Consider the following 26827-nt stretch of genomic DNA (forward strand, 5'->3'; position numbering starts at 1 on the left):
AAGTTCAATAGTCCGGTTTAAATTTACAAAACATCGGTTCAAACAAATATTTCGAATTAATTAAGCAGTTCGGAACACAAAGCATCCCTATACAGACAACTTACCCTAATGTTTAAAAGACCGCACTCATAGGAATGTGATGTAGACAACCTACCCTAATGTTGTTTCTACGGCTCCTGGTCACGGCTCCGAGCCGTGAAAATAGCCTCTTGCAGAAATGCAGGTAAAGTTGTATACAATAAACTCTTGTGGTCCGACCCTTCCCGAACCTCTCGCATAGTAGTAATTTAATGCACCGAACTGCCCTTTAAACTCATAACCTATAGGTGACACGTATATAATTTTAGTGTTGCTCACCACTTAATATTCCAAATTATCTATTACATAATTTTAAAATACTTAAGTAATATTACTTGTCTAATACAGATACAAGACATTCAATAATAGGTTTTCTCACTTTCGGGCCTTTCACTCATAAGTCCATAGCCGCCGCCTCTCCATTTCATCTCCGGCGCCGGCAGGTAAGAGTCTCTTCTTCTATTCGTCTTTTAGGGTTAAATTTGCTTATTTATTAAAGCAATTACTCATTAGTTTGAAACTTGTAGCAATTCAGAATGCCTGAAAACAAGCCTGTAATTGGACTTTCATGGGAACCAAAATTACCTCAATTATCATTTGGTACCAAAAAGAGCAGCTCCAATAAGGAGGCTGAGACCAGTGCAGTATATAAACCTAGTTCTGAACTTATTGACGGCTTATTTGTTCCTCCTAATGATCCTAAAAAGGTGAACAAATTCCTTCGAAAACAAGTCAAGGATACTGCTGGCAAAAATTGGTATATCTCGAATTTTAGTTCCTCAAATTTCTATAGTTACTATCATGAATTTGTTCCTTTTTACAAAAATTATTGATTGGTTGTGAAATTTTTAATTAGGTTTGATATGCCTGCACAAACAATTACTCCCGAGCTGAAAAGGGATCTCCAGCTGTTAAAGGTGATTCTTTGAATTGTAAAGTTTTTCTTTTTTAACTTGTATGTTTTATTGCTCGACGATAGGCTGATGTTTTATGTTATCTATGAACTTTATAGATATGTATGAAAGGAGAATTTACATTCGCTTAGAAGCTAACTGTCATTGTGTCACTTTTGTTGTGCTTTTGAAGCACCTTCTTAGTATTTGTTTAATAATATTACCTTGCTTTATCTAAAGAAACGTTTGTTTTAGTAGCTAAATGGAGTGACTGACACTTTGTGTTAGAGATTATGATGTGGCTAACCTTTTCTTTACATCTTTGTTAAAGAATAGTAAGGGAACGAGTTTTTTCACTGTTCCTTGAGCCGAGGATCTATCGGAAACAACCTTTCTACCTTCTCAAGGTAGGGGCAAGGTTTGTTTGACGCGACCCATTTTCTGAACAAGCCGGGACCGGCACTCGATCACTAAACATGACCGAGCGAACCATCTCTGCTTATCAAATCTATTATAACTTCAAACTTTATATGCAACAAGGCAATACTCTAACCACATACTTTTAATTAATTTAAACATTTAAATAAATCAACTTCAAAACTTTATTCATAGTAACCAATGAAATACTGCTAAATTATTATCAAATACATCTGAATCTTAACCCAACGATTATGTCTATGAAGCCTCTACTGATAAACTGACGCACTGCTCAGGACATGAGATTTCCTGGCCAGTTCTCTAAGTAACAAAGAAATAACTAAATAAAGATGACTCTAAGGAATACTCCACGAACAAAAGCGGAGCTCACCAATAGCACTGGAAGATAAAGAGGTCCTAACTCGTAGTCTGCTCGCCTGCAAATCCGGTTCCTACGCTGTACCGCAGACCAATGTAGGTTCCCAAAAGAGAACGTCAGTACCATCCATTGTACTCAGTGAGTCTCAACAACAGGGGCGAAACTTTAATAACATATACATTATGAGCAAAGGTTCTAAATGCATGTAAAACATAAAGCTTATAAGAATAATTCTAAATAATTGCATAATAGCAGTTTTTGAATATTCTAAAAGAAATTCTTTTCCTTTTCTTTCTTAACAAAAAATATACTTTACTTTATACTTTGGGAGTTCCAACTATCCTGACTTAATTTTGTCTCAGTCACCGTGTGATCGGCACGGGTTCGATCCCAACCTGATCGAATAGGCCCAATCCACGAGGTGCCACTCGGCTTCATGGTTCTCAGCGCTCATGTCTCATAGCTTAGCATGGCTAAGTAAATTCTCAGCAACGAGACCCTCGGCTCGTGTGTTCCCCACTTTGGCACAAGTAGTTTCAGAAAGTCAACGCTTTGGTCAGGACCCTAGGTCTGGACGATGACCCCTTCTCAGAATAAAGGATACTCCCAAAAATCTTTTCTTTCTAAAACTTCTTCTTGTGACTTTTCAAGTCTAAATCTTTTATACATACTCATACCGGTATCCTTAAATGTAAGGCATGTCATAAGAATGAAATAAACATTCAAAAGTATTTACAAAGGTTCTTAATCCTTCATGAATTTTCAACATGAAGGTGGCGTATCAGAATAACATAAAAATCTGAAATTTATGCACATATATCCAAATAATCATCTAAACTTTAGTTAGAAAATAATTCTAAGCTAATAGGCACTTACTACTCCAATTAAGTATATATTAACTCTTTTATGCAATTCATCAAACAACTTGTGTGCGTGCTTTTGTGAGTTAAACCACTTTAGTAAAGGGTTATATCAACTCACCTCAATATTCCTCGAGCCAATACGTAGACCCCAGTCCAATTTATACTCGTCAAACAATTGATTCTACAACAACCAGTGCATTTTAATTAATTTCAAAGTTTCACACCTAAACATGGGATTTACTATTGATACAGAGAAAGAATTGAATTAACTATTCAATTCTTACCTATTACTACTGTAGGGTAATTGAGAATAGGGAATTTTATATACCTGAGTTCAAGAGTAAGTGAGTTATGAAGAACCCTAGAGTTTTCCGTTGCCTGTGTGAGTATCTCGCTGAAACGGCTTCTGTTTCTTGAACAGAAAGTGGACTCCTATCTTTCAATGGCTTTCACGCCTTTGTCTGCCAAGAGTCCTTTATGGGCTTAAGGCTCACGTGCCCTTTTCCTTTTAGTTTTTTTTTTTTTTTTGACTTAACTAGTATTTAATTATACCTACTTTTAATAATTAATAATACTAAAGTTATTAATATTTCCCTAATTGTATATCCAATTATTTATAAATAGAGAAGTAGCTCAAAATTAATCACACGGGTTTAAATCCGTAATAGAAGTATAATTTAAGTTTTTTTTTAAAGAAAAATTAAGTTCTATATTTAGCGTGTCTTGAAACTTTTATAAATTTGAGGAGTGTTACAATCTTCCCTCCTTAAAAGCATTCGTCCTCGAATGTTGCTAGGGCCTTATTCTTAAGCTAACAATCATTCCTTAGGTCCTTGAACCTCTTAAGTTTTCTTAGCACTACTCACTCTTCCAAGGGACTCAAAATTTTGGTTAACTCCCTAAATTTTCAAAAATTTCGGCAGAGTTTCCCTTGTAAATTGGACTATCCAAAAAATATATCCCTGTCACAAATACCACAACTACATCGCCAACAACCAAATATACCATAACAGGCCATTCATAGGCACCATACACAACTCATAAATTAATTACTCACACTCCGGCAAGGAGGTACCACAATAACTATCAAGAATCTAAAGCACAACACTTTCGCAAAAGTAAATCACTTTAATGAATTAAATATACTCTGGCATAAACTAAGTCACTGCAACAACTAAATATAATCTAGGAAGGACATAAACACTTGCTAACTTGTATTTAACAAATGAAATATAAATGTCAAGTCAAACCTAGGTTTACATACCTTGTTACTCAAATAAATAAGGATACTTCTTCCTCATATCTTCCTCGACCTCCCACGTAGCTTCTTTTGAATCATGATTACTCCACAAAACTTTTACCGATGCTATATCTTTTGTTCTCATCTTCCTTACTTGTCTATCGAGAATTTTTATATGTATCTCTTCATAAGTCCAACCTTCTTTAATTTCTATGGTATCGGCAGGTATTATATGTGACTCATCATGAATGTACTTCCTAAGCATAGACACATGAAAGACAACATGAACAGAGGACAACTCAACGGGTAGCGCTAGCTTATAAGCCACATTTCCTTTCCTTTCTAGAATTTCATAAGGTCCGATAAATCTAGGGCTAAGTTTCCCTTTATTACCAAATCTCATAACTCCTTTCATTGGTGAAACTTTCAAAAACACCTTATCACCAACCATGAACTCTAACTCACGATGCCTCTTGTCAGAATAAGACTTGACGACTCTGAGCCACTTTAAGTCTTTCTCTAATTAGTTGAACCTTCTCCAAGGCCTCACAAACAAACTCTGGACCAATCAACGGCACCTCTGCTGGTTCAAACCAACCCACTGGAGACCTACATCTTCGCCCATACAACGCTTTATAAGGAGCCATACCAATGTTGGCCTGATAGCTGTTATTGTAAGCAAATTTTATAAGTGGCAAGTGATAATCCCAATTACCTCCAAAATCTATAACACACGCACGCATCATATCTTCGAGAGTCTGAATGGTCCTTTCTGTCTGGCCATCGGTCTGTAGATGAAAAGCGGTGCTTAAATTGACCTTGGTACCTAATATTTTCTGAAATGCCTGCCAAAAATGCGCCGTGAACTGAGGGCCTCTATCAGATATGATTGAAACTGGAGTATCATGCAATCGGACTATTTCTTTGATGTACAACTGCGCATACTGCCCTGCGGAGTCTGTCGTCTTTACTGGTAGGAAATGCGCGGACTTTGTTAGTCGGTCTACAATAACCCAAATTGAATCATGTTTACGGTATGTGCGAGGTAGACCTACTACGAAATCAATATTAATCATCTCCCACTTCCACTGTGGTATCTCTATATCTTGAGCTAGGCCACCAGGCCTCTGATGCTCGGCTTTGACTTGCTGGCAATTTAAACATTTAGCCACATGATCTGCTACTTGTTTCTTCATGCCTTTCCACCAATACAACTCTTTCAAATCTAGATACATTTTGGTAGCACCTGGGTGGATAGAGTACCTCGAACTGTGAGCTTCCTCCATTATGGCCTTCCTAAGACCATCTACATCAGGCACACATAACCGATCATTCAACTTCAAAACTTCGTCATTTCCTAGAGTGAAAGCAGTGATTTCTTTGCTTCCGACTCCTTTTAATTTCACTAAGTATGGATCTTCGTCTTGCTTAGCCTTAACATGCGCAACAAGGGAGGATTGTGCTAAGGCATAAGCAGTTATATCTCGTTCTTCGGTCTCATCCAATCTAATTCCATCATTGGCTAGTTTTTGAATTTCTCGACCCAAAGATCGCCTTTGTACACCAAGATGGGCCAAGACACCCATTGACTTCCTACTAAGTGCATCTGCTACCACATTAGCTTTGCTCGGGTGATAAAGGATATTGATGTCATAATCTTTCAATAGCTCGAGCCACCTTCTTTGTCTCAAATTTAGTTCTTTTTGCTTGAAAATGTACTGGAGGCTTTTGTGATCCGTAAACACTTCAGAATGCTCGCCATAAAGGTAGTGTCGCCATATTTTTAATGCAAACACCACTACTGCAAGCTCCAAGTCGTGTTGGGGTAGTTCTTTTCATGATTCTTTAACTGCCTGGAAGCATAAGCAATAACTTTTTCATTTTGCATAAGAACACAACCAAGGCCCACTCTGGAGGCATCACAATACCCTGTGAATCCACCCGAACCTGTCGGCAAGGTTAACAGGTGCAGTGGTCAACCTCTTCTTTAACTATTGAAAACTCTGCTCACAAGCGTCTGACCATTGGAACTTAACTGCTTTCTGAGTCAACTTAGTTAATGGAGCTGCAAGTGAGGAAAACCCCTCTACAAACCTTCTATAGTAGCCAGCTAACCCCAAGAAGCTCCTGATTTCGGTTGGCGTTGTCGGCCTAGGACAGTTCTTGACTGCTTCTGTCTTCTGAGGGTCTACTTTTATTCCTTCACTAGATACCACGTGGCCTAAGAATGCTACTGACTGCAACTAGAACTCACATTTTGAAAACTTGGCATAAAACTCATTCTCCTTCAAGGTCTGCAAGGCTATTCTAAGGTGTTCTGTATGTTCTTCCTTGCTCTTAGAGTATACCAAAATATCGTCTATAAACACGATAATAAAGGTATCTAGGAATGGCTTGAAAACTCTGTTCATGAGGTCCATAAATGCAGCTGGAGCATTTCAACCTGAAGGACATTACTAGAAATTCATAGTGCCCGTAGCGAGTCCTAAAGGCTGTTTTAGATATATCATTCTTCTCTGATTCTCAACCGATGGTACCCCGACCTCAAGTCTATTTTTGAAAAGTACTTTGCACCCTGAAGTTGATCAAATAAATCATCAATTCTTGGCAGTGGGTACTTGTTCTTAATGGTAACTTTATTCAACTGCCGATAGTCGACACACATTCTGAGAGACCTATCTTTCTTCTTGACAAACAGGACCGGGGCACCCCACGGTGAAACACTCGGCCTGATGAAGCCCTTGTCAAGAAGGTCTTTCAACTGTTCTCGCAACTCATTAAGTTCTGCTGGAGCCATCCTATAAGGAGGTATAGATATGGGTTGAGTGCCTGGCATGAGATCAATGCTGAAGTCTATGATTCTTTCGGGAGGAAGTCCGGGAAGGTCATCTGGGAAAACTTCTGGAAATTCTTTAACAACTGGCACAGACTGAAGAGTTGGTGGTTCTGATTCTGGATTAATAATGTGAGCCAAATAGGCGAGACACCCCTTACCGATCATTCGTTGTGCCTTAAGATAAGAAATAAACTTACCTACAAGCGATGCTGAACTACCCTTCCACTCTAAGACTTCTTCATTTGGAAATTGGAACCTGACTATCTTGGCATGACAATCTAACATGGCATAGCAGGAAGACAACCAGTCCATACCCATGATCACATCAAAATCCACCATTTCTAACTCTATGAGATCGGCTTTGGTGTTGCGACCTTGGACCGAAACTATACAACCTCTATAGACTCTGGTGACTTTCACCGACTCGCCAAATGGAGTAGATACGAGGAACGGCTCACTAAGTTGTTCATGTTCTAGTCCGAGGTTAATTGCAAAGTATGGCGTCACATATGAAAACGTTGAACCTGGATCCATTATGGCATAAGCATTATGTGAGCAGACTAAAAGTATACCTGTAATAACTTCTGCAGATGCTTCTGCACTCTGACGATCAAGTGTAGCAAACAAACGGGGTTGTCCCCCTCCCTGAGTAACTCGGTCTGCACCTCTGCCTGCTCCATGCTCGGTCTGATTATGAGAACCACGAGCCTGAGAGGGTGCAACTGCAGTAGCTGAGGAACTAGAAGGACGAGTTGATCCACCACTAAAATTGTGTCGCAACTTTGGGCAGTTGGCCTTTATATGACCAATGTCTCCACAATGGTAGCAACCATGAAACCCGAACTTGCACTGACCTGAATGTTGCCGCTTACATGTTCCACAAAGACTTTGTTGGTGTGAATGTTCCTCAGCATGACTCTGGCTATGTGAGGATGATGTCCTAAAATTCTGATTCTGGCGAGACTGATTTCCATAACTCTGAGTACGTCTGAAGGAAGGCCCACCACCTGACTGATGACTGGACTGAGCTGGTGCTAATGACTCCCTATTAGAGGAATCCCTTCCGCCTCCGCTGGATGTACCATTAAACTTGCCTGTTGTCCGGGCTTTCTTGTTATGCTCTTTTTCTTCTCTCCTTAGTTGTCTGTCTTTCTCTAAGTGCTTGGCAAATCCCACAACAGAGGAGAAGGCTTCCATCCCTACTGCTGCAGCTGATGTCGTATCCTTAATGTGGTAAGCTAAACCGCCAACAAACCTGCGAATCTTTGCTTTTTCAGTCTTCACCATGTGAGGAGCATGCTTAGCTAACCTTATGAATTCCATGTAGTACTCTTGCACACTTTTATTCCCTCGCTTGAGCTGTTCGAACTCTGTAGCCTTAGCTTCTCTATCCTCTTCTGGGATAAAGTTAGTCATGAAGGCCTCTTCAAATTCTTCCCAAGTAGGCGGACCATCATCTTCATCTCTTTCCTTTTCCCACATCTCAAACCAAGCGCCGACCACATCTCTAAGCTGGTAAGCAGCTAGCTCCACAACTTCATCATCAAATGCTTTCATCACTCGGAGGGGTTTCTTAACACCCTCCATCCATAACATTGGATCTTCATCAACTATAGAACCATGGAACACTGGAGGACTCAACTTCAAAAATTCATTCACTCCTGATGACTCAGAATTGTTCTGTCTATTTGATTGAGGTGGAATCTCATCTCTTCTCTCGTTTTGGTTGGCCATAAAGGTTTTAAACATCTCCCTAGCACTGTTGACTGCATTAAACATCTGACCCTCCTCTGGGGATATAGTTGTTTGAGTCGGAGCTGTTGTTGGGGGTGGCGTTGGATCCTGAGGTACTTGCTCATCATGCTCCACCCCTTCTACATGTTCAACCTGGGGTACTTGAACACCCTTTGTGGATTTACCTCTCCTTTTCTGAGTTGAAGCCTTTTTAGTTCTGCCTTGAGCCACAATAGTAGCAATAGTTTCTTGAGCAGCATCCTGAGTGTCGGTGTCAGAGTTGCGAGTACGAGCCATTTCTGCGAGTTGTATTAGATAATTTCATAGAGGTAGGATCTACTGCACGATCTAAAGTATGACAAAAATGAGATTTTTCCTAAATGCTTGTAGCCTCATGTTTATAAGTATGGCGCGCTTCATACCCATAAACAAGACTCTACTAACACGGCTTCATAGACCCCTAGGAATCCATAAACCTGAGGCTCTGATACCAAGTTTGACACGACCCATTTTCTGAACAAGCCGGGACCGGCACTTGATCGCTAAACATGACCGAGCGAACCATCTCTGCTTATCAAATCTATTATAACTTCAAACTTTATATGCAACAAGGCAATACTCTAACCACATACTTTTAATTAATTTAAACATTTAAATAAATCAACTTCAAAACTTTATTCATAGTAACCAATGAAATACTGCTAAGTTATTATCAAAAACATCTGAATCTTAACCCAACAACTATGTCTATGAAGCCTCTACTGATAAACTGACGCACTGCTCAGGACATGAGATTTCCTGGCCAGTTCTCTAAGTAACAAAGAAATAACTAAATAAAGATGACTCTAAGTAATACTCCACGAACAAAAGCGGAGCTCACCAATAGCACTGGAAGAGAAGGAAGTCCTAACTCGTAGCCTGCTCGCCTGCAAATCCGATTCCTACGTTGTACCGCAGACCAACGTAGGTTCCCAAAAGAGAACGTCAGTACCATCAATTGTACTCAGTGAGTCTCAACAACAGGGGCGAAACTTTAATAACATATACATTATGAGCAAAGGTTCTAAATGCATGTAAAACATAAAGCTTATAAGAATAATTCTAAATAATTGCATAATAGCAGTTTTTGAATATTCTAAAAGAAATTCTTTTCTTTTTCTTTCTTAACAAAAAATATACTTCACTTTATACTTTGGGAGTTCCAACTATCCTGACTTAATTCTGTCTCAGTCACCGTGTGATCGGCACGGGTTCGATCCCAACCTGATCGAATAGGCCCAATCCACGAGGTGCCACTCGCTTCATGGTTCTCAGCGCTCATGTCTCATACCTTAGCATGGCTAAGTAAATTCTCAGCAACGAGACCCTCGGCTCGTGTGCTCCCCACTTTGGCACAAGTAGTTTCAGAAAGTCAACTCCTTGGTCAGGACCCTAGGCCTGGACGATGACCCCTTCTCAGAATAAAGGATACTCCCAAAAATTTTTTCTTTCTAAAACTTCTTCTTGTGACTTTTCAAGTCTAAATCTTTTATACATACTCATACTGGTATCCTTAAATGTAAGGCATGTCATAAGAATGAAATAAACATTCAAAAGTATTTACAAAGGTTCTTGATCCTTCATGAATTTTCAACATGAAGGTGGCGTATCAGAATAACATAAAAATCTAAAATTTATGCACATATATCCAAATAATCATCTAAACTTTAGCTAGATAATAATTATAAGCTAATAGGCACTTACTACTCCAATTAAGTATATATTAACTCTTTTATGCAATTCATCAAACACCTTCTGTGCGTGCTTTTGTGAGTTAAACCACTTTAGTAAAGGGTTATATCAACTCACCTCAATACTCCTCGAGCCAATACGTAGACCCCAGTCCAATTTATACTCGTCAAACAATTGATTCTACAACAACCAGTGCATTTTAATTAATTTCAAAGTTTCACACCTAAACATGGTATTTACTATTGATACAGAGAAAGAATTGAATTAACTATTCAATTCTTACCTATTACTATTGTAGGGTAATTGAGAATAGAGAATTTTATATACCTGAGTTCAAGAGTAAGTGAGTTATGAAGAACCCTAGAATTTTCCGTTGCCTGCGTGAGTATCTCGCTGAAACGGCTTTTGTTTCTTGAACAAAAAGTGGACTCCTATCTTTCAATGGCTTTCACGCCTTTGTCTGCCAAGAGTCCTTTATGGGCTTAAGGCTCACGTGCCCTTTTCCTTTTAGTTCTCTTTTTGTTTTCTTTTTTGTTTTGTTTTTCTTCTTTTTTTTTTGTTTTGACTTGACTAGTATTTAATTATACCTAGTTTTAATAATTAATAATACTAAAGTTATTAATATTTCCCTAATTGTATATCCAATTATTTATAAATAGAGAAGTAACTCAAAATTAATCACACGGGTTTAAATCCGTAATAGAAGTATAATTTCAGTTTTTTAAAAAAAAAATTAAGTTCTATATTTAGCGTGTCTTGAAACTTTTATAAATTTGAGGAGTGTTACAGTTTGCGTACACATTACCCTCCCCAGACGGTCAGACCCCACTTGTGGGATTACACTGAGTGTGTTGTTGTATTGCCGTTGTTAAAAGAAAAAGAAGAAGATCCCTTGTCTAGGACTTGATCTTGAATTCGTGATACTAATTCATAACAATTAATGTCGATTTTGCTAAACATTTTAAGATGGGTGTATCTCTGTGGGAATTCTTGGCTCATCTATCTTAGGAACCCTAGTTGTTTTGTGAGATGTTGAACATCAATAGACCTTTTCCTTGAGTAAAGATGGGAGTGAGAAAAATAGAGATGTACACTTTACTCTGTTGCTGATTAATGCTCTACTTCCGCTGAACACTTTGTCCATGATCAGTAATCTTGGTAGAATTGGAATGTGTAATAGTCTCCTACTCGTATTTCAGAAAAAATACATGTATGCAACTTAGTGATGCTCCACTCTCTAGCTTTGTGTTCCTTATTAACTGATTTTTGTGGTCTTAAAAGTGTAAAAAGGTTGTCTTCATGGTTCCCTGTTACATATTCGCAGCAGATTAGACTAAAGAGGCATATTAATTGACATCTCTGATTCATTTGTTATATCCCGTCACACTTCATAAATAAACCAAAAATGTTATATTCCATCTGGTGTATATAATTGTTACGCTCTTCAACACAGTACGATAATCCAAGTTCTACCTGTAATTTTTCTTGGATTCCGTTGACAAGCAGTGAATTTATTGACAGTCCCGAGTACATGTGCCAAACATGGACTTATTCCAATCATGCGTAATAGCCACTTTTTCCTGTGATGTATTGCCAAGTTTTTTCATTTTTATGCCTCGTTTAGTTGCAGTAATTTCTTGTATAATTAAGTTCTTAATTCTGAAAATCGGATTGCTTCAGTTAAGGGGTGCCATGGATCCAAAAAGGCATTACAAGAAGAGTGATTTGAAGTCAAAAGCACTACCTAAATATTTCCAGGCAAGTCTATTATGTCATAAACTATTTATATATCACACATTCACTTTTATCAGCATCTTAGTTTCCTGTTGGCAAGAGGCAAGACTCTGATGGTTTGAAATTTGAGCAGGTCGGCACAGTAATAGAGCCAGCATCTGAATACTACTCAAGCAGACTGACTAAGAAGGAGAGAAAGACAACAATTACTGATGAGCTACTTTCCGACCGCAAACTTGGGTTGTATAGGTAAGTCATGAAAATAAATAAAAGTAAAGGATCTATGCAACTACTTTAGCAGGTCTGCTCAATTGAACTCTAGCAGTATTGTTTTGAGCTGGAGATTTATATGTCTAATCAGGTTAGAATGAATGAATTTGCCTGCTTTTCTGAAATTAGCAGTGTTGGCAGCTAGTGATAAAGGATCCCTCTCTCAGTAGTTTAACCACTCAAGCTTCTCTAGCTTTTGCTTAACTGTCAAGTTCAGCTCAATGAATTTCATTGCACAGAAGTAAAAAATGAACTTGCTAAAGGATGTTCATGGATACTAAAACATTCTCAGTGCGTTTGTCGGGCAGGTATGCTTGCTTTAGATGGGTAATAGGGTTGTATTGATCGGGGTTATGGTGAAAGGGGACCGGACTGAATTTGAAGTTAACCTTCAGACAGTGAGGGAGCTGATATCTTAATATAATACTCAGAGAATGAGGGAATCCTTAGATCTTCTTTTACTATTGATTTATGTTTGTATCATTTCAGCTTCAAAGCTCGTTGATTCTTTACCACCATACTAAGATATGTGGAGCATGATGATTATAGAGATTCTGAGCTTTGTCCTCAGGCTCTCAAGCCTCCTTTTTTGTGATTTCATTTGAGTTATAGGAAATATTCAAACTAATCTTAGATCTAAGCTTGAGAACAAAGAACTATAGTCGTAAATGTTAGATTGGAGTTAATTTTATGCATTTTATCTTTTTGCCTGCTTGCATTGGATATGCTCATTCTTTCATGGATCATTGACTTGTTATTAACAAGAAATCGGAAAAACATAGTTTGCCTATCTACAGTCCAGAGTTCTATTAATAATACATGCATGAGCAAAAGCTGTATACCTCACTTACATTTTCTTATTATGAAGAAAGTATTGTCTGATATCATGCTTTGTTCTGCTTACTATGTTCTTTCTGACCCACATATGCTTCACAGAAAACGCAAGGTTCGCGAGATTGAAGAACATAACCGGCCAGGTGGAGTGGACAAGTGGAAGATTAGAGGTTCACAGTCATGGAAGCGTGCAAAGCAAAGGAGGCATTGAAGTTTACATAGTGTTTAAAAAGCTGTGCTTCCCATTTTTCCCTGTCCGGCCAATTGGTGAGCTTAGAAATCTGTTATGAGGTGTACGTGACGTTCAAGAAAAATTTTCCAGATGACAAATAAAATCGCGGACGCTATGCAGCGGCATACTTGTAATACAAGTTTTTAGCCCTCTAATCGAGATTGTTGTCATCAAATTTGAACTGTCTTGCTGATAATGTTCATAGGCAGAATACCTTTAAGAAAACCGAAACTTGGCACAGATTATTGGTTGTACGCCCTAAATTATTCGTAGTGTAATTATTCCGCTGAACTTGGCTATTTCATAGTTATTCCGCTAAACCTATACATCATTTGCATTTTGCACCATGAAGAATTTATTATGAGTTGCATTTGGATTTTTGAACAAATTGGTTTTCTGTAACTGTTTCAGGATGTTTTGTTTTATTGTTGTTGGAAGACATTTTCAAATGCTCTTTATTAATTAAATTCAGAACTAACTACGCACTTAGATACCTTTCATATACTCCTCGATGGAGAAGCACACAAATGTCTAACGAGTTGATACAAGCTTTGCAATTTCCTACGTCGTTAAACCAATTTTCACCACACTAGTGTTGTACTGCCATAATGCCCTCTTGTTATTTTTTTTTTCCGGTTGACGATGATATTTGGGTTAGCTTACGCATACCTCAACTATTTTATTAAGTACCTGCTATCTTTCATTAGTGTTTTTTACCTTCACCGAACCTGAGACCTTAAGGTTCTTCTCATACTCCACTAGATCCATAGGTACAGGATACATACATGACGTGTAATATGTGTTTTCTGAAGTTTTAAAGATGAGAACTAATTAAACAGTAGTAGTTGAAAGACTCTTGCTTTGGCCTATGTATTCAACTAGTCAACTGAAACAAACTCCATGCAGCTGAACTGATTGAAGATTAAAAAAGGGTAGCCCGGTGCACTAAGCTCCCGTTATGTGCAGAGTCCAGGGAAGGACCGCACCATAAGGGTCTATTGTACGCAGTTTTACCCTGCATTTCTGCAAGAGGTTGTTACCACGGCTCAAACATGTGACCTCCTGATCACATGACATCAACTTTACCGATTACACCAAGACTAAAGATTAGCATTCAATTTTGAGAGGGTAGTGGGTGGGCTTTCACTATTGCCAAGACTTTGCTTGTCTATCTACTTGCTTGGGAATGAAACAGCCATCTCGATGTATTCTCCTTGCATTGATTAATAGCTAGCTAATCTTCACATATTTAGCCATTTAGGTCTATATAATAGTAGTCCATTTATTGCCTCCCAAATTTCAACATTACAGGAAAGACAATAAAGACCTCTTGGGACTACTGGTTTGCTTCTTGGACCCGATACCTATAACAACAATAATTATGTCTCAATCGCATATAAGTTGAATACAGTACCAGTTGGCGCACAAGTCTCTTACATTAAACTCCCGTTTGGCAATAGATTTTGGCTGGGTTTTTTCAAAAAAAAAAAATAATTCAAAATATTATTTGTTCATGGAATATGATCAATTTTTGAAAGAAAAAAAAATTAAAAAAAATTCAAATTCCCAAAAACTAGTTTAGGACACTTTTTAGATAAAAAAAAATTTCGCACAAAACTTTAATTTTTTTCAAATAGAAAACACATTTCCACTTCCAAACAACTATTTTTCAACCCAACTTTAAGAACACTTCTTTTTCAGGGTGAAATTCAAAAATAGCCAAATTTACAACTGGTCGTTCAAAATTAGCCCAGTTTCAAAGTAATCAAAATTTAGCCACTTTTCATGTAAAGATAAATTTGAGCGAAAACACTGTTCAAAACCCGGAAAATATGCCAGTATATTATGCTAGAGTTCCACATAAGTATACTTGAACTCCAGCATATTATACTGGAGTTCCAAGATAAGTATGTTGCTCCAGCATAATATAATGGAGTTCCAGCATAAGTACACTAGAACTCCAGCATAATATACTGGAGTTTGGAGCACCGGTGCTCCAGTCTCCAGTATATTATACTGGAGCCAGCAAAGTATACCGATCCAGCATAATATGCTGGAGTTCATACAGAGGTGCACTGAACTCCAGTATATTATGTTGGATCGGTCTCTGCTACAGCAAAATAGTGGCTATTTTTTATTGACTTGGTAAACGCTGGCTATTTTTGAATGATCAGTCCGAAAACTGGCTATACCGTGCTATTTTAACCTTTTTTCAAGTTTCAACTAAATCTATGTCCAAACGCTAGCTAAATACTACTAAGTCTTTCCCATTCGAACCCGTAACATGCACTTACCCTCTCTAACGTGTTGTGTCCTTACCATTGAACCAAAGGCCCGGGGCCTATCGCCTATTGGAGTCGGCACCTTATATTACTATTTCAATGCTTCAACTTAAATCATTATAAAAGTAGTTGTCAGTAGCCACCCCACTAATACTATATGGAGTATAAGTCCAATCCCCACACATCATATTCTTCCTCATGCTAAACACAACTGTGACATAATCAGTACAAAGAATCTTGGCAATGGTGGAAAAGCCGAAGTTTCAAACTACGTAGTTTCAGCTTTCGTTCATCCGCTTTGCTGATAGTAGGATACTCAAGACATTAATAACAAAAAAATCAGTCCGGTGCTCTAAGCTCCCACTATGCGTAAGGGTCGGGCCACAAGGGTCAAGACATCAATAACAATCCATGAAAAGAATAGGCAAAGCTACTTCCATTAGTGCATTTATAAATTTATACACATTCAATCGACCAGGGAAAAAGCAAGGGAATCACAGTATGTCCGCTGATTTCCCAAATAACTACTACTCGTAGTATAATATCATCTTCAACTCAACAAAACAAATCTTAATTGTTATCATTTCATGCAGTAGCGGCTGCGGGAAAGGAGAGAATTCACATATTTGATGTTTCAGTAGGTGCAGATCGAGCATGCAACAGAGGTTGAAGAGCTTTTACCACAATGCTCATATTTGGCCGAAAATCAGCTTCATATTGCACACACAGAGCAGCAACTGCAGCCATCTGTTTCAGCCATGCAGATTTTAGTAGGGAATTAGGAAAATCAAGAAGACATGAAAGAATAGAACAAAATGTTCTTCCATCTTCTCCTGAATTAGATGCTGAGTTACATTTTTAATCAACATAACTTAGGAGAAGAGGCATAATTATAGTTGCAGTAGTCAAGCACTTTCTGCTTCTAGTGACATACCTTTGCAACTGCTTTAGGAGGGTATTCTGTACCCAGTCTCGCGTCAACACATTGCTTCACTTTATCTTCACTAAGTCTTGGTGTGGCCTGATTACAAATGGTATGAGACGTTAATTGCAAATCAAAAGAATTCAGCTAACAAATGGTGCATCAGATATAGTAATGTCAGTATCTTTAAGGCTATACCCATGTCACAAGACTCTGTTGGCCACGTGGCAATGTATGATCAACAGGTTTACGGCCAGTAAGGAGTTCAAGGAGTACAACACCAAAGCTGTAAACATCACTCTTTGAACTCAGCTGACCAGTCATTGCATATCTGCAACACAAGGAGGTAATTCCAATCAGCATAAAAATGAATGACCCTTTGGCCTTTTACTTATGAAACATGAGCTAAAATTCCTTTATTTAGTCAATTAGCCAAGTTCATTGCATATTTGTATTACACATTAAGAACTGGACTCACTCAGGAGCATGATAACCAAAGGTTCCAAGAACACGTGTAGAGTGAAGACGTGCTGCCATATCAGGAGCTTGATTTGATAAATCAAAATCCGCGATTTTAGCAACATCATCATCAAAGAGTAAAACATTGCTAGACTTAATATCACGATGGATGATATGCGGCTGTGCTTTTTCATGCAAGTACTCTAGCCCTTTTGCAGCCCCAACAGCAATTTTAACTCGTTGTGCCCATGACAATACTGGCCCTGGTTGTGCACCTTTCACGCCTTTTCGTCCTGCAACCACAGAATGAAAACTTATTTGCATTTTTCGGCTAGATAAGCAAAATTAGGAAAGATGAAACTGTCAGTTTAGTCATATTAATAATTTATAGTCTAGGTAGTTTAAGGAGGCCGCTACAATAAATATCCTAAAAATAGGCAGTCAAAATGGTTTTCAGTATTAGCTATGAGACGCACTGACACATTAACTTCGGTGAGACAAGACCACCACAATCAAAAGTTGTTCCAAAAGGTCAAAATATGAGTATGATCAGCCATACATAAAGAAGAAGACACATAATCAAAAGCTCCCAAATGAAACAGGAATATATACAGAAATAGACATCAGTACTTCCAGAAAAAGCAACGGTAAAGTTATTTCCATATGAACCTATAGGTCACGGGTTCGAGCCGTGGAATCAGCCAGTGATGCTTGTCCCAGGGTAGGCTGACTACATTACACCCCCTTGGGGTGTGGCCCTTTGCGGGACTCTACATGAACGAGGGATGCTTCGTGCACAGGGCTGCCCTTTTAAAATGAAACAAAATAAAGGCATGTAAAGGTTTTGCTCTGTTCAACAGAGATACACGTTCCGTTAGCAAATGACAACAATTTCTGTTTAAAAAGCAACGGAAATGGATAGAAGTTTTATTGACAGCGGAAATGGGTGGGTAAATCACGACCCTAAAGCACCTTTAGACCGGATTTCATAAATTAAGTTTTACGTAGAGAGAGGGGAAAGGATTTAATGGACTTGGCAGGATAATGATCAATTTTCAAACTACTAGGAGTTTACCCTTTTCTAATACCTTAAGGAGCAGCGGCAATGACTGAAATTAAACCAAGGAGAAGGTGGGTTAGATTTGGATTTGGAAGAATAATAGACTCAGATCAAATTCCACTCATTGCATTGGGTCGTGAATATATTGTCCCTCCCTCCCTCCCTCCCTCAAAAGGGAACTCTATGAAGCTTCACCAACATGATATGGAAGCCACTTTAAGCTCCCTGCCTCTCCCTCTTTCCTTGATTGTCTCTCCTCCTGATCTCTGACCAATAAAGTGGGCCAAGTCCAATAACCTTTGTGGCAAACAATCTTTTCAAGTTTATATACTATCAAAAGAAAACTATTAGGGGAATGGAAGGACCATAGAGAAAAAAGAATCAATAACATTTTTTTTTGGATAAAGAAGAAGCAATGACATTCTAGCTTTAGGTATCCCTTGTACCCTCTCTCTCAACTCAATGCACACTTCCCATCCAATTTTTGATGTCCCAAAATGTTCTAAAACAACCTTGCAAAAAATTATATTGGACAGAATTTTACATGGAAGGCCAATTTACCAAAATCTGGGTTCAATTAAGGCAAGCATGAGTTCAACCCTTCTCTCATCGAGCCAAGATTGATAGCCATTCGACCTGAGGAACTTAAAACTTACTATGTAGACATTTTTCATTTTAACCCACTTATCATTTTCTGAAGTTCTATCACTAACAAATAGTATGTAAAATTAGCTTTTTCCCTATCTGCATAGTCAAACTATGTAAAAAATGGAACTTATAATGGAATATGTTTTAGAGAGAGGACAAAAGAACAAAAAGCATATACAAGTATACAATAGCAAAAAGCAAATAATAAAATCTGAAAGTAAGAAGGAAAACCTTAAGGGTTCTTTAGCACAGTATATGAGGAAGTCTTGGGGCAAGTTTACTCTTGATTAGAGAAACTTTACTTAACACTTTCACGACACATGTCAGGAAAAAAAAAAAGCCAAGTCAAGGTCCCTCAAGAAAGGAGGATAAAGCTGGGAGGATTTTTGATCGCTTTTTGAGGGTTGAAAAAGCAGTAATAAAGTGGTTAAAATGGGTGCTATGTACACATGACCTAATTGGATTTGGAATTTACAATCATTTCCAGACACAATCTAGCACGAATGGTCACGAGATTTAATTTGAATTTGACCCGTTTATACATGAACTTCGAAAAACATAGAATAGCTCGACAACAGCTTATAGTAAACTAACCATGAAGAATGTCATGAAGAGATCCATTTGGGGCATACTCATAGGCCAACACACGAAGACCACCATCCACACAATAACCGAGTAATTCAACCACATTTTCATGTTTTAATCTTGATACCATAGAAACCTGCAACGGGTTACATCATATCCAAGCAACTGTAAGAAATTTATGTATAATATAGGTTAGTCAAAGTAGGACAATCCAATTGACCTGACCTGCGCCAGAAATTCTCGATCAGGCTGCTTACTCGAGTCTAACTTTTTAATGGCTGCAGCCCGCCCACTTTTCAAGACACCATGGTATACCCTTCCATATGATCCCTCACCTATCAAGGCTTTTGTACCAAAGTTGTCTGTGATGTCCTTTAACTCATCAACAGCTATAGAAGGAACAGCAATGGGCTGGATGTTCACAGTCTGTGTCTCCTTCTGCGCACTTTCTGTTGCACGCTGCCCTGCATTATAGCCTAAAAGATTTTTCTCCGGTTAGTAAGGAGTGAAAACAAGAAATCCTATCGGAAAAAATAAAAATGAAAACTCCCAGTAAACTGAAGCAGGACACTATCTAAAGAAAGCATTTCCATAGAATAAGAGTAAAGCCAAAGCAATGAACCAAACACTACATGTTTTAACTGATTATTTATCAGTTTAATATGGTTAAATTGAAAGATTGAGGTGAGAAACATGTTTGCACAATATGCATCTGTTCCACACCGTGTCATCACAAAGACACTAAATACAAACATCACAATCTTTGAGCTTCCAAGATGCTGGAACTAGTTTATTTATAAACCTGCTGTCGAGATTAGATTATCTCTTCCTAACTCAATTGACAATAAATCATATCTCAGTGCTCAGTGGTCAACATTGAGCTTCAATCCCGGAGATACTTAGAGTAAAAACACTACCTGCCCGCCCTCCCTTGCGGCCAAACTTATCATTCCCCATAGTTTGTGATGTTACAAAAAGAAAACAGTACAAGGAGGAAATTGACCTGCTGAATTATTGGTCATGAAGGGTCCATGATCAGCAGCTTTGTGCATGTCATCATCATCACAACAACCGAAGCAGCCCATAGTTTTCCTTCTTCCTATACCCTCGAGATATACTGGAAAATACTAGTAACAAAGTTAAAGAAGTTATATAAGGCGTCTCAAGAACACATAAAAGGACTCTCAATCAGTGCTATAATACAAAATCCATTAATCCAAAGCTTTCTGAAACACAGTAATTCCTTTGCTCTCCCCATAAATCGAAAATGTTCACCCAATGTCATCAACAATATCAAGCAGGCCAGGTGAAAGATCAATAACAACATTAAAATGTTATCTTATGCTTCTACTGACATATAATGAATGTTTGTATGGCACTCATGGAAAAAGGCAGAAACTAAGCACATCAACATATCATAGAGGAAAAAAAAACCAACGTCATAGGCTAATCAAGACGGAAATGGATATTTTAATGTATAAACCTACATGATTTACACTTACATGACATGGTCTCCTTGTGATGACCGACGAATATGCATTTTAGTGGATATATGACAGCAAATATGGTAAAACGATTAGGACATACATCATATGAACCTAGAATATTAAAGAGTTGGCATCAAGAGAAGCATCAACTCTTTCCTTAACATCCCCATTTCTCAATCTCCCATAGTTATATTTCTTTATCTGCGTTCTAGAGAAAATGTCACTATAACATAGGATTTACAAATTATTTTCTGGAATTGTCATGCTCAATTTAGAGGCAGATTTAGGGTTTGAACTTTATGTGTTCTGGATTCTAGGACAGCAACCTCAAGTCTAGAACTGAGATCTGATTAAATGAATTTCTTAACATATATACAAGTTTTGAGCCAAAACTACTGGGTTCAAACCCATACCTTATAGCCTACATCCTTCCCCGATACTCATAATTGAAACTAATCAAAAGAGCAAGCTTTTGGTATCTTCGCTTTTATAAGATACAAAAAGGAAGTCACTTTATTAGCATAAATGCACCCAGAAAGACAACTGCTTTGAACCCTCATTTAGATATTCAAACAAAGGAACATAATAGAAAGGAAAACAACCATTATCAAATCCCTTTTCATTTCCATAAAGACTTTTGTTCCTTTCTTTAAGTCACTTCAAATACATTCCTCGCATCTTCCCTCACTTTTCACTAGTCCATTACAATCTCATAACCCTCAAACAAAAAAAAACAAATACATTAACACTAATCTAAGCTCGAAACAGCACGATTATTAAAAAGAGTTGAAGTTCTATGTACTGAAAATGTAAATAAATACTCAACAACCAGATCACTTAAAAAAGTAATTGCAGATAACTCTATTTAATATAATTAATTGATAACCTTGAATAAACATGAACCTGCTATAACATGTTAAATTACACTAATGCTGTAAAAATTCATTACAGTGTCAGTGCATATAAGTTAAATCCTATTACAAAAATTAATCCTAACAACCCTCAAACTATGACAGGTACTGAAATACATACGTATCCACCTACAACAACAACAACAACAATTCAGTATAATCCCACTTAGTAGGGTTTGAGGAGGGTAGTGTGTATGCAGACCTTACCCCTACCCTGGGGTAGAGAGGCTGTTTCCAAATAGACCCCGGCATCCTTCCCTCCAAGAACTTCCCACCTTGCTCTTGGGGAGACTCGAACTCACAACCTCTTGGTTGGAAGTGGAGTTGGTTGGAAGTGGAGGTTGCTTACCATCAGAGCAACCCTCTTGTCTTAATCACAGTAAATTGCATATAAATTAAATCCTATTAAAAAAAATTAATCTAACAACCCTCAAACTATGACAGGTAACTGAAATAAACTACAATGACAGTAAATTTATCACACGAATATAACAAATTAATACATAATTGTGCAAAAATAATAATAAATCAGTACGATCTCGTAATTTTGTCGAACAAAAATAGACTAAAAAAAGGGGGAAATTAACGAGGACTAACCTTAGAGGCAATCGGCTTCGAAAACAACGCGCGATGAGAAAATTGGTTGTGTGTGATCTGAAGACTGAGATAGAAATGGAAGAGAGACTAATAAAAGGAGTCAAATATAGAAATATCTGTATTGAATAGAATGAATCAGAGTGAGAAAAGTAATAGAAACGGAAACAGTGTAAAGGAAAGAGAGCAGCTTTGGCTAGTTGCTCTGTCTCTTTTGTTGGCCTTGACTTCTTCTCTTTCACACACACACACAGTTATGTATATGCCCTCTTTATCTTTTTCACAATAATTGTATTCTATTAAAAAGAATGCAAAAAATACTATTTTTCTTGTTTTTTTTCCCAATCATTCAATTCACAAGTTTCTTGTTAAATATATTCTTCTTTTTTGATGAGCAATTTTTTTTTAACTTTAAAGATGGTATATGAATTAATTTGTGCACATTTTAACTATTTTATCGAGTAGTTTGCGCTGGATAAGTAGGGTGTCAAGTCGAGCCAAGTCGATCTAATCAAAATTTGAACTTAGCATGACCAATCTTCCATTGTACAACCACTTGTGTAGTTGGTGTATGGGCTAGTTCAAGGTGCGGTCAGCTATCCTATGATATACTCAATTTCTTCTTTAGTAGGTTTATCTATAACGTTTGGTGGTGACCTCATGGGCACGTTCCTCTTTGGGGGCGGTCTGGTCTAATCGAAGTCAACTGACTCACATTTAATACGAGGTTTGTTTTCACCGAGCTGGTTACTTGAGTCTATAGGCTATCTTTCTATGGGTAGTGAGTGCGCAGCCTTACCCCCTACCTTATGTAGATAGAGAGATTGTTTTCAAACCTCGGCTCCAAGCAAGCTTGCAAAACTTTACTCTAAAGATGGTATATGAATTAATTTGCGCATATTTTAACTAATTTGGGTGTCAACTCGAGCCAAATCGATCTCTGTCCAAATGAACATAAATCGAATCGAACCAATCGAAATTTGAACTTAGCTTGGCCATATAGGTAACTCTATAAACCAAGGACAGATAGAGAAAAAATTACTTAGTGATTTTTGCCTCGACTGGGATTTGAATCTGAGACCCCATATTTCTCACTCATTCATTGATCACTAGACCACACCCTTGAGTGCTTAAAATCTTCCATTGTATTAAATTGAATCGAAGCACTATCGAGCTTTGCTACAATATAACCAAAGTTAAATAAATTTTCCGATGTCTATTTTCGTGTATATACCTACTATTTTAGAAAATTAAATTCAAAACAAAACATATAAAATTGGATAGCTTTACGAGTATTGCAGGTAGGTAAAACTATTCACCTAAATTAGAGCAAATGAGATCATACTTAAGTGTTGTAGCTAAGATTCAAATTAAGGAATTCTTCATTTGTAACTTTTATGCCTCAACCACACACTAATATTTGGGAGTTTCATTAATATTGAACAATTTATATTTCAACTTCTTTTAGAAAAAAGAAATTAAATTGAAGTTTAGTAGTATAACATTTTCGTATAAAAAAATAATAAGAAATGCCACCTAAATGATTGAAAATTAGACCGATTAGGTTGGAAAATGATTACAAATACATAATAATTGTAGACAGCTGAGGGTATAATCTTTTTGTAATTTTTTTATTTTTTTCTTTCCCAATTCATAATATTCGAAGTGAGGCATGAGACGTCACATGGGTGTTTGTTAGTCATTACTCATTAAATGATAAACAAATGGAATACCAATTCTTAAAGTAAGAATATAATAAGTTCGAGAATATAATAAAATTATTATCAGTTTGGTATCTTTATATTTGACCATTATTTATTATTATAATAATTCTTGTAAAGCAATCTATGGAGAGATATTCCTCTATCAAGTAATTTTGGCGTATAGTAAATTTTGGCATGAATAATCGGCAGTCGTCCTCTAATATTTTAATAATTCATGAATACTTATTCCTAATTATTTAGTTCTTCCACCGTCTTAAAATAAATGATTAGGTTCAGACTTCAGATAGAGGTAATTAAACCTTAATCTTTGGCATTATTTTAAGATATTAATTTTTATTTTTATGTTTATAAATTATATAAAGAGTATTATTAACTATTATATATCTAAAAGTATAGATTTTTAATTTTTTTTCTTGAAAAAGCAATTCGTCCCTTGAATAATGTTGTGAAAACTTCACTAGTATGGAACTTGTTCCAAGAATGGGATCAAATATTTATTTTTATTCAAGTTTTAAAAATTAATTGTTTTATTTTTGTATGTTTAGAAGTTCTATATAAAGTAACATAAAGTGATATATCTAAAAGTTAATTAAAAAGTATTTGGAAAAAGTCATACATGAAAATAGCTAGTCCCCTCATGTTAGATAGAAATTCACAAGTACGATACTTGATCTAAACGGGATCTTACACACAAATATTCAGCTAAATTTACTATTTACTTTTTCCAGCTGGTATATATAGATTATACAGTAGTTATTTGTGGTCATACAGATATTATACACAGATTAAACATATATATTATATATCTGTTGATTGTTTTTAGTTCAAACGGTTGGCTCGACCAATATTGAAGTTAGCTTCAAAGACCGTAAATTATTCTTAGGATATTATAGTTGTTGTTCTCTTATTTGGATTTGACACCAGTAAACATACATTTGAATCCATAATATTTTTCCAGATTCAAATACTATGACTTAGTCTCAAATACACCACTAATTATTTCTCCAAAATCATAGAGGTGCTAATTGTTCCTTCACATTTTTATCATCGAAGAGATGGAATTTTCATTAGACAACATAAGGGATGGCTCCGAGTAAATGACATTGTATAGCAGGTATCAAAATAATAGTCGAAAAAATATATATTTTGTATATATATACATTCTATATGTTATACACAAAAATTATACAAATTTTATATACTTTTCGGCTATCTAATGTAAATAGTTTTTAGCGCGGGTTAAAAGTGATAATACCCAAAATATATCAGTAGCCCAGTCCAAAAATCTGCAAAGAAAAGGTCCAGATTCCACTGCAGCCCACATTTTGACATGGTATGTCTAAGAAGCCTAGTCCCGAAATGTTGGAATACTTGATCAAGTCTGCAGTTTGAATTTTTGTTGATAGTGGTGTCCGGATCAATTTGGGCGTATTTCGATTATTTCATCAGATATCTTCTACTCCCACCAGCATAATACGACATGCTAACTCCTACCAGTATAACTACCTAGTTGCTCGTATCTCGACTATTTTACTGGATGCCGAGCTACCTCCTACCACTGTATGTACCATCGGATAACTGTGCTATTCTAGAACAAATCAGAATAAATCACTTAAATGTCGTTTGATTGGGTGTATAAAATAGTATTGAATATGGTGTATTAGTAATGCTGGAATTAGTAATACTGGGATTAGTTATACTGAAATTATTTCTTTTCGACTGTTTGATTCGATGCATTAAAAGGTTTTGAAAAAACAATTCTATCTTTATTCCAACATGCTATAATAATTCCATAAACACGTAGCGAAAATATGGCAAATAAATAAAGTAGCCCCATGTTCGAATCTGACAGCACCATACCATAATCAAAAGGTACAATGGCCCGAGCGAAATAGGTTCGCCCTTTCTAAAAGGCGAACAACCTGCTTTGCAAGCAAATATATAGGCCCCTCCCCTTTGAGTCATTGCGAGCCGAAAAGCGTACCGGCTGTTTGAGTCACGAAAGGAACATAGAACGGATTGATTAAGCGCTAACATGCTCAAGCAGCCACTCGCGTATGACGCCCCGTAAATTTTATTTTTATTTTAGAACTATGATATTCGGAAGTGAATTTGAGTCCTTAATAAGGACCATTAAGTTATTGCCTTAATTAGAGTTTCCTAAGTTGATAGCCTATGTATATAATATTTAAGTATGAGATGAATAAAATAATTAATTGGCTAGAGGTCAAATTTATAATTTACACAATTGGTTGGCTTTCAGTCGTGCAATCATTAAGGAAGAGACTGATAATTAAAGAAAAGTTACTGCTTTGGTTGCCTGGTTCGTCCAGTAGCTAAGCAAGAGGCATCGGTCGTTCTAATTGAAATTTCAGCAACAGCCTAGAGATTAAGACAGCTGGAAACCGTTTGATTGGTGTTTTGAACGTTGCAAGGTTAAGAGAGTTTTTGTTAGCGAGGTAAGTGAGATTTTAAGCTTTGATATTTGTTTTTTTCAAAACCCATTTTAAAAATATGTTCTATCTGTCTAGTCCATGTATTGGGATGAGCGTGCGCTTGGCAGAATTGACGGTCTTTGACCAACCACAAATATATATTATTTTATAAAAAGCTTAAATTGTTTAATAAGTAATTTGTGGTGTAGTGTGATGTGGCGTAGCCTCGTGCTATGGCGTTGGGGCGTTAGAAATTATTTCTTTGCTGCCGTAATATATTTGGGGCATTGTGTATGCTGCCGTTATTTATTTGGGGCATTGTGTATGCTGCTGTTATGGATTTGGGGCATTGTATATGACGCCGTTATAGATTTGGGGCACTGTTTATGCCGCAGTAGTAAATTTGGGGCATTGTGCATGCTGTTGTGGACTCGTTGGGGGTGTTTGGTTAATTTCCTGCACTGCCGTTAATGACAAGT

General features: G+C 37.0%; 2 protein-coding genes across 4 annotated transcripts; one reads left to right on the plus strand and one right to left on the minus strand.

Annotated features, from left to right (window-relative positions):
- The first annotated feature begins 383 nt into the window (after nucleotides 1–383).
- On the plus strand, nucleotides 384–13532 carry LOC107785976 (rRNA-processing protein fcf2). 2 transcript variants are annotated; one of them, XM_075225737.1, is made up of 6 exons: nucleotides 384–521; nucleotides 614–835; nucleotides 935–995; nucleotides 11852–11929; nucleotides 12039–12154; nucleotides 13112–13532. In XM_075225737.1, the coding sequence occupies exons 2-6, from the start codon at nucleotides 615–617 to the stop codon at nucleotides 13218–13220; spliced, it is 585 nt and encodes a 194-aa protein (XP_075081838.1). In that variant the 5' UTR covers nucleotides 384–521; nucleotide 614; the 3' UTR covers nucleotides 13221–13532. The 2 variants fall into 2 exon arrangements, with proteins under 2 accessions (XP_075081838.1, XP_075081837.1); XM_075225736.1 differs by having other exon boundaries at nucleotides 388–521; nucleotides 606–835.
- Nucleotides 13533–15935: 2403 nt separating this feature from the next.
- On the minus strand, nucleotides 15936–22470 carry LOC107785975 (pto-interacting protein 1). Of its 2 annotated transcripts, none has more exons than XM_016607412.2 (8): nucleotides 22193–22470; nucleotides 20201–20324; nucleotides 19423–19673; nucleotides 19207–19333; nucleotides 16924–17197; nucleotides 16644–16776; nucleotides 16458–16544; nucleotides 15936–16270 (listed from the first exon to the last, which is right to left on the minus strand). In XM_016607412.2, exons 2-8 carry the CDS (start codon nucleotides 20280–20282, stop codon nucleotides 16142–16144), a joined length of 1083 nt encoding a protein of 360 aa, XP_016462898.1. In that variant the 5' UTR covers nucleotides 20283–20324; nucleotides 22193–22470; the 3' UTR covers nucleotides 15936–16141. The 2 variants fall into 2 exon arrangements, with proteins under 2 accessions (XP_016462898.1, XP_016462897.1); XM_016607411.2 differs by having other exon boundaries at nucleotides 20201–20314; nucleotides 22193–22462.
- Nucleotides 22471–26827: the final 4357 nt, after the last annotated feature.

Source organism: Nicotiana tabacum, chromosome 11 (assembly GCF_000715075.1).
Source record: "Nicotiana tabacum cultivar K326 chromosome 11, ASM71507v2, whole genome shotgun sequence".
Classification (NCBI taxonomy): Eukaryota; Viridiplantae; Streptophyta; class Magnoliopsida; order Solanales; family Solanaceae; genus Nicotiana; species Nicotiana tabacum.